This window comes from Miniopterus natalensis, chromosome 5 (assembly GCF_054644295.1).
Source record: "Miniopterus natalensis isolate mMinNat1 chromosome 5, mMinNat1.hap1, whole genome shotgun sequence".
In the NCBI taxonomy this organism is placed as follows: domain Eukaryota; kingdom Metazoa; phylum Chordata; class Mammalia; order Chiroptera; family Miniopteridae; genus Miniopterus; species Miniopterus natalensis.
The window spans coordinates 43,968,313-43,983,126 of NC_142085.1; the positions used below are offsets into that span (position 1 = coordinate 43,968,313).

General features: G+C 34.5%; 1 protein-coding gene across 2 annotated transcripts in view; it reads right to left on the reverse strand.

Moving 5' to 3' along the window:
* RNGTT (RNA guanylyltransferase and 5'-phosphatase) overlaps positions 1–14,814 on the reverse strand; it is a 181,442-nt gene that overhangs the window by 146,507 nt on the left and 20,121 nt on the right. For both annotated transcript variants that reach the window (XM_016208121.2, XM_087817499.1), the window contains exons 6-8: positions 12,778–13,018; positions 12,257–12,366; positions 10,979–11,080 (exon numbers count right to left, since the gene is read on the reverse strand). In XM_016208121.2, the coding sequence (XP_016063607.1) occupies positions 10,979–11,080; positions 12,257–12,366; positions 12,778–13,018 (453 nt within the window). The remainder of the gene's footprint in view (positions 1–10,978; positions 11,081–12,256; positions 12,367–12,777; positions 13,019–14,814) is intronic.

Consider the following 14,814-nt stretch of genomic DNA (forward strand, 5'->3'; position numbering starts at 1 on the left):
ATAAATAACTTTTTTTTAAAGGAGTTTTTTTTTCTTTTTCTTTTTAAATATCTTTATTGATTTCAGAGAGAGGAAGGGAGAGGGAGAGACAGAGCTGAAACATCAATGATGAGAGTCATTGATCAGCTGCCTCCTGCATGCTCCCATAACTCGGGCATGTGCCCTGACCGGGAATCGAACCGTGATCTCCTGGATCCTAGGTCGATGCTCAAAGGCTAAGCCACGCCCTGCCGGGCAATAAATAACTTTTTTTTTACTTTAAAAGAAAGCTCACCTTCCAGAAAAAATATCAGCAGCAAGCACCAACCTTAGAGCTGGGCTGAAAGCTAGAGATGTACTGTACTAAGATGGGCTGCCTATGAAATCTTCAAAAAATCAGATTTCACAATTTTAAAAAGAGCTGTCAGAATTACTCATTTTCTATTTTTTTATCTAGTTCACAGATACTAATTCCTTTTGGGAGCCAAATTACCATTAACATGCAAAAACTGAATATACTTCCTCAAGAAAGCAAAAACACTATATGATATATAACTTTTTAAAGAGAAAGCATATGGTTAAAGAAGTTTCTTTTCCAAAATATAATTGGAGCATATATATCAAAATCACTGTTCACCCTGGCCAGGTGGCTCAATTACTTGAAGCATTGTCCCATATACCAAAAGGCTGTGGGTTCGATTCCTAGTCAGGGCTGCAGATTCCATAGTCAATGGGGGGCACATATGGGAGGCAACTGATCAATGTTTCTCTCTCACATCAATGTTTCTCTCTCTCTCTCTAAAATCAATCGAAGTGTATCCTTAGGTGAAATTTTTTTAAAAATCAGTGTTCTTTATATACTGTTTGTCAAATGACTTTTCTACCCTATGAACCTAAATTTCAGTATCTAATATAGTAGAGCTACATTCCAACATTGAGTTTTTCTATTAGACTCCTTTGCTCCCAACATAAACCACTGGGAGGAAAAAAACTTATATGGGTATAAGAGACTCTTCACATTATTCTTTCACACTTTGAGAACATCGGTTTCCAGAAGCAAACAAAACCCTTTTTCCCGGCGGGCGTGGCTCAGCGGTTAAGCGTAGGCCTAGGATCCAGGAGATCACTGTTCGATTCCCAGTCAGGGCACATGCCCAGGTTGTGGGCTCCATCCCCAGTTGGGGGCGTGCAGGAGGCAGCCGGTCAATGACTCTCTCATCATTGATGTTTCTATCTGTCTCTCTCTCCCTTCCTCTGAAATCAATAAAGACATATTTTCAAAAAAAACAAAACAAAACACTTTTAAGGACTTTAATATGACAAAATCAGTTTTACAAAAATAGTTCCAAAATGACACTGCAGTCATCTACAAATAAAATACTTCGGATACAATTCCCAAAAGAATATATCAACATTATCAAAATTACTATGTTTTCAATACTGCTGTATACTGATCCCTCTAATCCTTACTAAATTTTTAATAATCCCAAACAAATATTTTGGGATATGTTAGGTATACAATACACTAGGAACAACCAGAATCCTGCTTCACAAAAGCATCCTGAACTAAAGCTGGTCCTCTGCTGCCATCTAGCAAAGTCATAAGATGCCAAAAATAAACTAAAAGTGACTGGAAAAAATGTTTCATTGATGAACAAGTTTAATAAATAATTAAAATATACTAATTCAGAACATGGTCCTTAAAATACAACTGCAGAAAATCCTAAAAAATAATTAACACACTGGAGTTTTTTATTTTAAAAAGATGTGTATTCCCAATATATTCTAGACCATATAGAGTATAGTACAGCAATAAATGATTATAATGAACTATCAGATGAGTAATTACTCATATGAAATACGTTATCTAGAAAAATATTATCACAGTACCGTTATAAAAGCAAAAATTTCAAAATAATCTAAATGTCCAACCACAAGATTTGTCAAATAAATTATGGTTCATTCATAACAATAGAATATAATGATCCAGTATCCTTTTCCTCCCAATATCCTCCCAATATTATTGTTGTTTCAAGTATAAAGCCATCTGTAGGTTTTAAACATATGTCCACAGCCCTAGCCAGTTTGGCTCAGTGGTTAGAGTGTCGGCCTGTGGACTGAAGGGTCCCGGGTTCGATTCCGGCCAAGTTCACATACCTCAGTTGCAGGCTCGATCCCCAGCCCTGGTCCGGACTCGTGCGGTAGGCAGCCAATCGATGAGTCTCTCTCACATCTCTCTATCTCTCTCTCTCCCTCTCCCCCCTGCCCTTCCACTCTCTCTGAAAAGCAATGGAAAAAAATATCCTCAGATGAAGATGAAATAAATAAATAAAATAAAATAAAAATAAAAATAAAAATATGTCCACAAATCTTCAAACCCTTTGACACTCTTCCCTTCAAAGAGCTGGAGCTTAATTTCCATCTTCTTGCATGTAAGCTGAATTTTTTTTTTTTCCAAAATTCTCATGTGAGGATATTTTTTCCATTGATTTTCAGAGTAGAATGTGGGGGAGAAGGGAGGGGGAGAGAGAGAGACATTGATGTGAAAGAGAAACATCAATTGGTTGTCTCCTGCACTCACCCTGACCGTGGCCGGGAACCGAGCCTGCAACCGAGGTATGTGCCCTTGGCTAGAATTAAACCCAGGACCCTTCGTCCACAGGCTGACACTCTAACCACTGTGCCAAACCGGCTAGGGCTGTGGGCTGGATTTGTATCTCACTTCCAACAAACAGAATATGGCAGAAGTGATTATAAGTAACTTTTGAGATTAGATTATAAAAAGACTGTATCTTGGATATCTTTGGGCAGCTAGATGTCAAACTTTTTCATCCCATGTACCATAAACTAATTACTAAAATTCTGCAGCACACCAAAAAAATGTATTTTTGCTGATTTGACAAAAAAATGGGTATAATTTTGATTCATTCACACTCAATGGCTATTGCTGTGTTGGCTGCTATCATTTTTTTATTTGACAAGCTAAAGGAAAAGAAGCCAGTGCCCCTGACTAGTCAGGTATTGCATGTTTTAAAAATTCTTGCAGCACACCGGTTGAAAATCACGCTTAGAGTATCTATCCACTCTCTCTGATAATTTGCTCAGGGGGAAGCTGGCTGCCATGTAGTGAGGACACTCAGGCAGCAGTGGGGACCCATTTGGAACCCCAAGAGTTAGTATGATTATTTTAAGCTGGAGACCTTTGAGATTCAACAGATGTAGAAAAAAGCCTTCTCAGAGCTTCCCTTATCTTCAAGCAGAAACTTACGGGAATGAGGCTGCCATAAATCTCCTTTTGGGGGCAGCTTCACTCCCAGGAAGGAGATGAAGAATGAAACTATCTTAAATCCCCTTTCTGGGAGAGTTTTATGGCCAAGAAGAAGACTGCTAGCAACAGCATAAACAAACATTATCATAAACTTTCTTATCTCCCCTTTGTTACCCTAAAACCTATTTGTCTTTCCTAATAAAAACCTATTTGTTCTTCCCATAGAAGCTTTTCCTCTCCACTCTTTTCCCCAGTAAGTAGGTATATAAGTCCCTAACTTTAGCCATTTAATAAGCCACTTCCAACTTCTTTTGTGCACTCCGAAATGTATATAAATAAACTTGGTTCTTTTGTCAGTTTAATTCTCAGGTCAGAAAACACTGAATCTAAGAATGTAGAAGAAAAGCTTTCTCTCCCACATGGCCTATGGACTACCATATGAATGAGCTTGGAAGTGGAGCCGTGGGATGACCACAGTCCGGCCAACAGCTTGACGGAAACCTCACGAGAGACACTGAGCCAGAAGCACCCAACTACCTTGCTCCCCAAAACTATGAGATAATAAATGTTATTTTAAGGTGCTAAATGTGAGGGTAATTTTGAGGTAATTTCTTAGGTAGCAAAAAAACTAATACAACACACAACAATGAAGATAATGGAGGAAAGAAGGGAAAAGCATCAGCAGAAAACCTATTTCAATATATTTATAGTAGACAAAAAACAGAGAAGTGCTGAGAAACACTGCACAGAGGTAGTAACATCCAAAAATGGAGCTGCCTATTTTTGCAAAACCCCTAAGATCCAACCCAGAAATGTCAACTACAAAGAAATAATTCATTAGAAAGATTTAAAAAAAGAAAAGAAAGAAAACATCCCATAAAGCTATGAAAGAGACAAGGAGAGGAAAAGTCTGAGAGACAAGGTTAGAAAAAGCATCTAGAATCTAACGGGTATAACAACCCACGGTAGTTCTGGAAAGGGGAAATAAACAATGAGAGAGAGGGTAAAATTTCCCTCAGCGGAAGGACCCAAGTTTTCAGATGCAGAGATCACCAAGTACCCCGCACAACTTCTGGAAAGGGGGTGGGAAGGAGGAAACCCCACATAGCAAGACATCTTAGGCCAAGAATAAAGAGAACTTTCTAAAAGTTCCCAGGGGAAGAACACTTACAAGGAACTAGATTGAGAATAATATCAGACCTTTCATCAATAGTAGAGGTTAAAAGAAGGTATTCAAGGTTTTTAATATTCTGAGGGAAAATCATTTTTAATCTAAAATTTAATATATAATCAAACTATTAAATACAGGGCCAGAGCAATAGCATTTTCATACACCTAAGCATGCATATGGGTTATTTCCTACACATACTTTCTTAGGAAGTGATTTAAGGAAGTATCCCTGCAAAACCAGAAAGCAAACATGTAAACAAAGAAAGAAAAGAAGCAAATATTGATTTGCTTCTGGCAGCATCTCAGGTGGCACTGAAGGCAGCAGCCACAGGAGTATGGGCTCTGCTCCTCAGTGGAGATGCCCTCAGTGAGTGGCTGCTAAGCTGCAGCACTGAATGCATTCCAGCAGCAACAGCCAGAGCTGAGGTCCTCTCCTCTAGCACATCAGCAGCAAGGGCTAAACAAGCTCCAACCAGAGTCAGCAGCAGCTCGTTGATCCCCAATTTTGAGGTGACTCTTTTGCTTCTCCATCCTTTCAATGCCTTTGTACGCAACTCTATTATTAATCCCTGTATGTTTGAAATATTAGTGATTTCTCTTTTCATGTCATAAAAAAAGAAATCTATTCCTTCCTGGTAATTTAAACAAAAGTTCCAGTGAAAAAAATTTTTTAATTATTTTCCCTAATTAAATTCAACCACAGACTTGAAACAAAAGCTTTATGTTTACCCAACAGCACATAAATGTAAATGGAGTTGACAATATTAAAATTAGAGCTAACATAATAGAGGTAGATAGAAGAAAGGAAACTCTAAAGTACTCATCTCACAAGAGCTGTCAAACACTACATAGAGGTTATTAGGATAAAGAGAAGATTAAATATACAGGCATGATAGATAAAGAACTAGCAGTAATAGTTTAACTATAATGAGACACTAGAAGAGAAGATGGACACCAAGATTCTGGTGAGCTCCATCCTCAGTGAGCACACTAGGAACTCACCAAAGGTTGATTAATAAACAGTAATATAAACATATTATTTAGAGATTTGGAGATAATCACAGAATAAGTAAAAAACAGAAAGGGTTAAAAAAAGGTTAAAAGTGATTGCCTTTAGGGATCACAACTGATGGAGAGAAGAGATAGGAAAGAGTTCTACTGCTCTCCATTATAAACTATTCAGTATTAGATTCATTTAGCCATAAACAAGTACTACCTTAAAAAAGAAATTATATTATTTTTAGTCATCTAATTGAAAATATTTAATGAAATAGAAAAATAGTGAGGTTACATTAAGTAAAAATAGCAGATTACTAAACTATAAATCATAGATACTAAACAATTTATGTAGAAAACATTTCACCGAACAGAAGCTCCAATATAGCAGGGACCACACCATAATTTCTAGCACCTAGAATGGTACTTGGTACATAATACACACTAAGAAAATATTGTGGAATGAATAGATTTTCATTTAACTAAACACAAGAATATATTCAGAGGAAGGTCTGAAAGCATATACACCAAAAGCTAACTGGTGATTATAGGTGCTTTTTGTCCTTTCCTTATCTTCTTTTTCTAAATTTTCTACAATGAATATAAATTATTTATAATGGAGAATATTTTTAAAGATACTATCATTTCTTCATTATTACAAAACCAGAATCACAAGACAAAAAAGACATTTTTGCTGGAATGTGTATCAAGTTCAAGTTAAAAAAAGTCACAACTAATAATGAAAAAGGTTTAATAAGGTCTAAACATCATTGATCTTGACCTAATTAAGAGGATTTGAAAAGCTTTCAGAATAATGGGAAAACAGCAAAACTGTTATCCATTGCATAAATCAGGTAATTAATTCCAATACTGGTAAACAAATCTCATGAAATCTACCAGTTCTATACATAAAAAGACACTGTTGGTTATTTTAGTTTCTTTTACATAAAGTAGCTCCATTCATAATGAGAATATAGAATGACCTTATCAGGCTTTCAAGTGTGAAATCAAATAATATCTTCATTTGAACTAATTGCCATGAATGCTATAGGTTATGCTTTTTAGAACTTCATAGCCACACACAAATTAAATATGTAAAATACAGTATCCTTTTAAGTGGTCCTCCATCAGAGAGGTTGGAATGCCACAGAGATTACTCAGATTTAAACTGATCTGAAATAAAATGTACATGTCACTTAAAATGATTTACACAGCACTTACATAGCAAAGGGGCAGAAAGATGTAAAAAAGATTTTATTTTTATAAAGCAATCCATCTTCATAAGAAGAAAACATCAAAAGAGATATACCAAAAGTTTTATTTTACATTTGTCCCTGATACGGCTACTGCAATTTTCTTTTGTATAAATTAGGCATTCTTAAAAAAAAAAAATCAATTACAATTCTTGCAAACAATTTTTCACTGATTCATGAAGAGGAACGGATTTGTTTTCTATAATCACACATAATGGACTAGAACATGTGAGCAAATAACCAGTTCTTAAAGTATCATGGAATTGTGCTGCTAACTTTGCTATCTACTTGTAGAATTGAAGCAAGTAATTTATTTTCTGGTTTCTGGCCCCTCAGATGCCTCCACAAAAACTCTTAACTCTCCCTAGAACAGTATAAAAACTAAATATTTTTTCCAGGTATAACTTTATGCAGTAGTGAGTTTCTATATATTAGATATGAAGTTATGGCTATAATTAATATTTACCATTAAATAACATAGGAAATAAGTTCTTATTTAATACTAATATTCAGTCAAAGTTCTTATGTTATATACCATAAAGAAGTATTTGCTTTTCAAACAAAAGAAAAAGAGCTAAGTAGAAATTTATATTTGTCCTAATCTCTTACCTCATGTGGAACCGAAAAACAACTAAGTGAACAATCTAAATTATAGTATACACAGGATCATAATTTGATTTACTCATTCTGTTTCTAAATAGCATAAAACATAGTTTGGTTTTATAGTTTGGTTTTTGTACTCCACTGAAAATTATTCCAGAGACATCTGAAACCTCTTTAATATTCCTCTCAGTACGTAAGACTTTTCTAGTCTAGTGTCTCATTACCTTATCCACACTATTCCTGTCTGAACATTCAGCTCCAGCCATTAGAAGAACATCTGCTACAAACATTATTAATCAGATACATATCAAGGGATCCAAGTAAGCTACTAACTACCTGGGGTAATTACACCATTCTGCATAAATCTGTTAGAAGCTGTCTGAACAAAATATAAATCAAGCACTCTGTTAAAACAAAAGCATGGGACATGATTTAATGAAGGGGCAGGAAAGGCTTAATTTACCTCTTAAATTTATATCGTTAGTAAAGTACTTAAATAAAAAAATCTTATCAAAGCACCAGTCCTCTACACAGAAAGCTACACAACACTGCTGAGACAAAATAAATATGACTTAAATAAATGGAGGGAAATAACATGTTCCTTGGGTTGGAACAAACAGTACTGTTAAATGACCATTCCCCCCAGCTGATGTCTAGATTTGAAGCAAATCAAATCGACATCTCACACAAATGTTTTACTCCCACAATAGAGTACCCTAGGACAGAGTGGGTATTCAAATAAATACTCAGTAGGCTTCCTTTTGGTTTTGGTGGAGCATGGTTCAGTGGTAAATGAGATATTTCAATTATCAGTCAAAAACATATTAGCTCAAATTACTTTAGCTATTCATTTAAAGGTCTAACAGTACTGAGACACAGAGAAAGGGGTATACAACTGCAGAGGAGGGAACATAAATGAAAGGAAGATGGCGAAATACAAAGGACAAATCTTGCAGACTTCATTATTTTGTGATGATCACAGCCTTGGATACTATGGAAAAGGCAATGTGGAAAGTAAAGAGTGTCCAGAATCTGAAACTCATCAGATCAAAACTAAGCCTCACCCCCAAATCCCCAGGCCATTTTGTTGTACAAAGCCTAGAGATAGACACCTTTGTTCCTTATCTTGTTTTTTCACTCTTTCTCCACTCAAACCACTCAGAAAGGTAATAAATCTGTTAAGACATTGTTACATATCTATTAAAAATATACATCTCAACAAAAACTCAACTTAGGCTAATTCCTACTACCAATTTAATAGTCTCTAAACGTATTATAAACCAAAAAAATTAATTAATTTCAACATTCTGAAAATAAGCAATGAGGTTAATTTTTACTTATTCTTCAAAAGTATATATACCCAGGGAGGAGAGCATGAAGAGGTGTGTCATTCAAATTACCTGCATCTGAATCTTTACCTGTATCATGCTTATAGATTCATCCATGTAGAATGAATACTCCTAGGAGCACAGAAAGCAAACTTAAATTTTTCATTTTACCTCTCTATATTGTTTGAATTTTTTATCATATATTAATTTTTTGAAGCTAGTTCATTTTTAAAGTAAATTCAAAATACTGTGAAAAAATGAACATCTATATGTAAATATATAAGAGATATATATGTAAAACAAAGTTTGTTAATTATTTGAATTCACTATATCAAGCATTAGTATTAAAAACTGTTTAAGAACCAAAAGAATAAGGTCAATACCACAATGACGGCAGTGGTGATAAATCTCTAGGTGATACAATGACTATTTTTATTTCCTTCTTTTTGTTATTTTCTGAACTTTAATAAACTTTATCTACAAAATACCAAAAAAAGCCCAAAAAATGCTAAGTTGAAGAGACTTTCTAACAAAGACAAATGAAAGAAAATATTTTGATAGATCCCCAAATAATAAAAATAAAATTACTAGAAAGTATATCATGTTGAAATAATATCATTGTATTCAATTATTAAAATCAAGTTGTATCTGCCTGCCTCCATGTCTCCATACGTATCTTTTAAAGTCACCACAAATTAAATGCAGGTGAAGAAAGAATAATACAAAAGGTATAATTGCCACTTTGATATTCAAAAACTTCTCATAAAAATTAAATGCAATCTATATCATCTTTAAAATAACATCTAAAAACTAAAATATAAAAACAGGATCTCAAAGAGATATCTACATTCCCATTTTCACTGCAGCATTATTCACAATAGCCACGATATGAAAACAACCTAAGTGTCCATCAACAGATGAACAGACAAAGAAGATGTGGTTGGCATACAGCATCCCCCCCCTTTATCCACAGGGGACTATGTCCCAAGAACCCCAGTGGATACCTGAAACCATGAATAATACCAAAACCTATATATACTGTGTTTTTTTCCATATATACATACCTATGATAAAAGTTAATTTATAAATTAGACACAGATATTAACAATAAATATTAATAAAAAAGATAAATACCGTATATCACTTATATGTGAAATCTAAGAAAGCCAAAATCATAGAAACAAACACTAGTATGGTGGTCACCACAGGTTGAAGGAGTGATGTAAAGGGGGAGATGTTGGTCAAACTTCTAACGTGATCTAATGTATAGCATGGTGGTTATAGCTACTAATACTGTATTATACACTTGCTAAGACAATAGATTCTAAATTTTCTCACCACAAAAAAGAAATGGTGATTATGTTAAGTGATTGGAGGTGTTAGCGAATGCTATGGCAGTAATCACTTTGCAATACATAAGTGCATAAAATCAACATATTGTATACTTTAAATTACCCAAGATGTGTTAATTATACCTCAATAAAGCTGGAAAAAAAGTAAAATATATATGCATTCCTAATTATTCTAAAACATTTTCTTTATTATGAAAGTTAATAGGACTCCTATGTTAATATCTGTTAAAATAATTATTTCAACTATCATAACCATTTGCTAAAGGGAGATTTGCTAAATACATATAGCAAAGCTATAAAAATATGGATGACAAAACAAAAAGTTATTATTGAGGAAGCATAATATTTATACTAATAAATATTTTACAACTTAGGAATATGATATTTGAAACTAAGCGTTGTTGTAAGAATATAACAACCTTGCCCAGCCGGGCGTGGCTCAGCGGTAGAATGTCGACCTAGGATCCAGGAGATCAGGGTTCGATTCCTGGTCAGGGCACATGCCCGGGTTGCGGGCTGCAGCCGATCAATGACTCTCTCATCACTGATGTTTCTCTCTCTCTCCCTCTCCTTTCCTCTCTTGAAAATCAATAGAGATATATTTTAAAAAAAACAAACAAAAAGCAGAATATAACAACCTTAAGGGTATATAAAATTACAAAAAGAATCTGACAGCACATCTGTTAATTTTAGAAGTGCCCAGCAACCACTGAAGACAAGCTGGTGGGAAGGCAGCAGATATACCAAAAAGCACAATATCATCAAGAGAAAAAACACTTTCAAACCTAAACTTGGTATAGATTTATGTAAAACTAACAGAACTCTGAAACCAAAAAATTAGCAGAGTGAGAGTATTAGATAGCTAAGAATATGAACAAAACAAAATTATCCAATATTTTAAACATGCCTTGTTTTGCTATTCAAGTCAGAAATTCATACTCCCCAGAGTGCAAGCCTTCTCTAACAACAAAATAATATTCTTCAAGCATTAGTGTTATTTGTATAACTTTTTTTAGAATTCCAACTTACCGGGTACCATCTGCTTTCCAGCTTACTTTATATGGATTCTGCTCCAAAAGTTTAATATTTTGCTTGTCCATGGAAACAGGCTGTGCTCCAGGGAATCCAGACCTTAAAGAAGAACATTTTATTACTATATGGCTACTATCCATACAAAGCAATACATGTCTGAAACCAACCTCACATGAGTCACACATTTATTACAATGTTCTCCCTATCATAAGATTAATGTCTATTGAAATAATATTAGATTTCACAAGAATGCTAACAAAAGGTTATCATTTTCTTGATATTTTAGAACACAAGTTATCAAGATTCTAATTGCCACTACTATACCTCTTGAATCAATTTTTAAATTTTAATATACATAATTTAAATAGTAAAGCAGGTATGTTGACAAGTCTTTTAAATCAAGAAGAAGTTTAAATCTTACTTTAGTTATTTTACATTATTCTAGACCCCATGTTCCATCACGACAATGCCAACTTGGCATAACTGCGCAGGGTTGGCAAGTTTCTCCTCAAAGGATGCCCAGAAGTGACAAAACAGGAGAAATGTAGATCAAGATTAAAGGACACTGGCAAGGGTTTAACACAACACTAAAATCAGTATCACTTCATCATCATTTTCATCTTTTAGTTAAAATTATTTCTAGGTGATTGATCTCTATGTACCAGTCAAAGAGTTATTTATATTAGGAATTTTTAAGTTCATAATCCTGTTTCATTATGTTCCAGCTGTATTACAATTTTCCACCACAGATAGCAATGATCAACAGAAGTGACCATGCAAGATTAGAGAGCAAGAGATAAGAACAGTGAACTCTTTCCTGAATCCTCTCCCATGAAATGCCTGATAAATAATTTCAAGTCATGGTAGGGGGCAGAATACATTTAAAGCTGATTCTCCCAGGTTTCTGATTATAGAAAAACTGAAAAATGTAGCACATTCAATTTTCACCTCTTCTCCCTTAATACAATAAGGGTGATCCAAACATTAATGTGCAACAGTAGAATCAAACACACAAAACAAATACTAGAGAGTGACAACAGTAACTTTCTGTTCCTTTAGGAAGACATGTGAGTCAACTAATTTTTTACTCAACTATATATTTAGTACACCACTTGTCTTGAGAAAAATCTGATAAAATCTACTTAACATCTTTTTAAGCACTCTATGTAAACATACAAATTTCAAGAAGCAAAGAAACTATGTTAATATTTGTTTCAATATTAAGTTTTGCAGAGTAAGAATAAGTTTTATTTAAAACATTAAAATATTTATTACCCTTCCCAGCCACAGAATTGATGACACTTCTGCTGTACTTCTCCTAACTTCGGTTGAGTTGTTACTTGAGTTACACCTTTAACAGTTACACCTTCTAAGAAAATAGCACCCTGAAAATAAAAGAAAAATATTTTATTAGAATTCAAATTCTTGACTGAGAGACAGAGTCATTTAGGTTAACTCCGTGACAATTTTGTAAAACATCAGTAAAATTTTTCAAAAGATATTTAATTGGAATTTCACAGTACTTTGCAAAGAAATAGTAAATTTGCAATCTAATGTGTAGGAGTTCTTTGGTTTACCTAAGAAACAAAAACAAGATGAATTCACATAAAAAACTTTTCTTGCAGAAAAGGCAAAGACTCATGGCTATCAAGAACTTTTAGAAATAGCTAGAATGAAATAACCTCACAAATCTAGTAAAACATAGTCAACATCACATTTTCATAAATCTCATGAATATTTATTTTCACAAATCTGATGAAGAGAAAGGTAAAGACTATAATATTTTTAAACATTACCAGTTTTAATCGTTCTTTTCTCCTTTTGCCAAAGGAGGCACTTGACCCAGGTTCTGATTCCTTTTTCCCATCCTCATCCTCATCTTCCTCTTCATCATCCTCAAAACACCAATCTGGCAAGACAGGTGGGGGTGGTGCTTCCTCTATATCACCATAGCGACGAAAAAGTTCTTTCAAATAATCGCCCTTATAAATTCCTGGTGGTCTCGCTTGAGCAAAAGTGGCAACTGCTGCTTCAATACTAAGGAAAACAAACACCATGCAATTTCCTCACTATTCTCTATTTATGCAGATTTCTCAAAACTTACTTATTATATTTAAAGGCACCATATGAGATATATAGAGATTTACAAAATAGACAAATCACAGTCCCATTCTTAAGGCATTCAACCTATTAAGGGACAAATTCATTCTGAAAGAGTTTTAACATAAGGTATGTTGACAATCCCTAACTCAAGAAGTAAACTGCAATGAGCGTATAGAAGAGACCTGGGTAGAGTCTATGAAATTTAAATGAAGCTTTAAAGGTTGAGGTCTGGACCTAGTGGATCCTCGACCCCGGTCAGGGCGTGTGTGGGAAGCAACTAATCAATGTGTCTCCCTCTCACTGATGTTTCTCTCTCTCTCTGAAAAGCAATGGAAAAAATATCTTTGGGTAAGGATTAAAAAACAAACAAACAAAATAAAGATTGAGGTCTGACTCTAAGAAAAATGTCAAAGAAATGTGAATAGCAATATCAGTAAAAGTAAAAAGCATGCTGGTTTTTCAGGAACTTTCAACAAACCCAGGCAATATGAGCATAGGTCATCAGAGAAAAGGCTAAGCATAGGCTGAATCTAACAGGTTGTTGTCTCTGGGGTCTCTCGGGTTATTGTGTAGAGCAGCGATTTTCAACCGGTGTGTCGCAAGAATCTTTAAAACATGCAATACCTGACTATGTAGTTAGGGGCACTGACCTCTTTTCCCTCAGACTGTCAAATAAAAAAATGACAACAGCCAACACAACAGTAGTCTGGTGAGAATGAATCAAAATTATACTTTTTTTTTTGGTCAGATCAGCCAAAAATATGTTTTTTGGTTTGGTGTGCCACAGAATTTTAGTAATTAATTTATGTGCCATGAGATGAAAAAGGTTGAAAATTGCTGGTATAGAATATTGGAAAGGCCAGAAAGGCTGCACTAGAAGTGCATGTGGAAGAGAACCCCAGAGGATGCATGAACAGGGAAATAAAATATAATCAGATATGTACCTACTGTGTGAAAGGCTTTGTAAACAAAATAATGAGCCTCAATCAGTAAATGAGGAAATTCAGTTAGTAATATCCCATTCTCTCAGGAATTTTTGAGTAACTAAAGTTCTAATGTCTCAGGATCTAAAAAGGTATTTCACTAACAACTGGTGCTCAATAAAACATGCTGATTGCCCAGCCAGGCCAGTATGGCTAGGTGGTTAGCGTTGACCTATGAACTAGGAGGTCATGATTCAATTCCTGGTGAGGGCACATGCCTGGGTTGCAGGCTTGATCCCCAGTAGGGAGCAAGCAAGAGGCAGCTGATCAATGACTCTCTCCATCATTGATGTTTCTATCTCTCTCTCCCTCTCCCTTCCTCTCTCCGAAATCAATAAAAACATATTTAAAAACAAACAAAAAACCATGCTGATTGGTTTAAATAGAGTAACTCTGTCCCAAAAATACCTTCTCCATATAGCATTGTAAGTTTTTCCCAGTGCTTAACAGCTATAAAAAGGTAGTTAAAAATGAGAAAAATAATAGTAACTTCCAAAGGTGAATAAAACACAAAATATAGGGAGAATTTGCCTCTGATAAGAGAAAAACATCTAGAAAAGAAAATACATAGTATATGGGATCCATAAGCCCTCAACTGAAGTGCTACTTAGTACAAAAATACCAGGTAATGCAAAGATTAACAAATCTAAAATGAAAACAAATTCAAATTATATTAATCATGACTTCACTAAAAACTTGGCAATATAAAGTACTAAAACTGAAAAGAAAAGAAAAAATACATTTTTT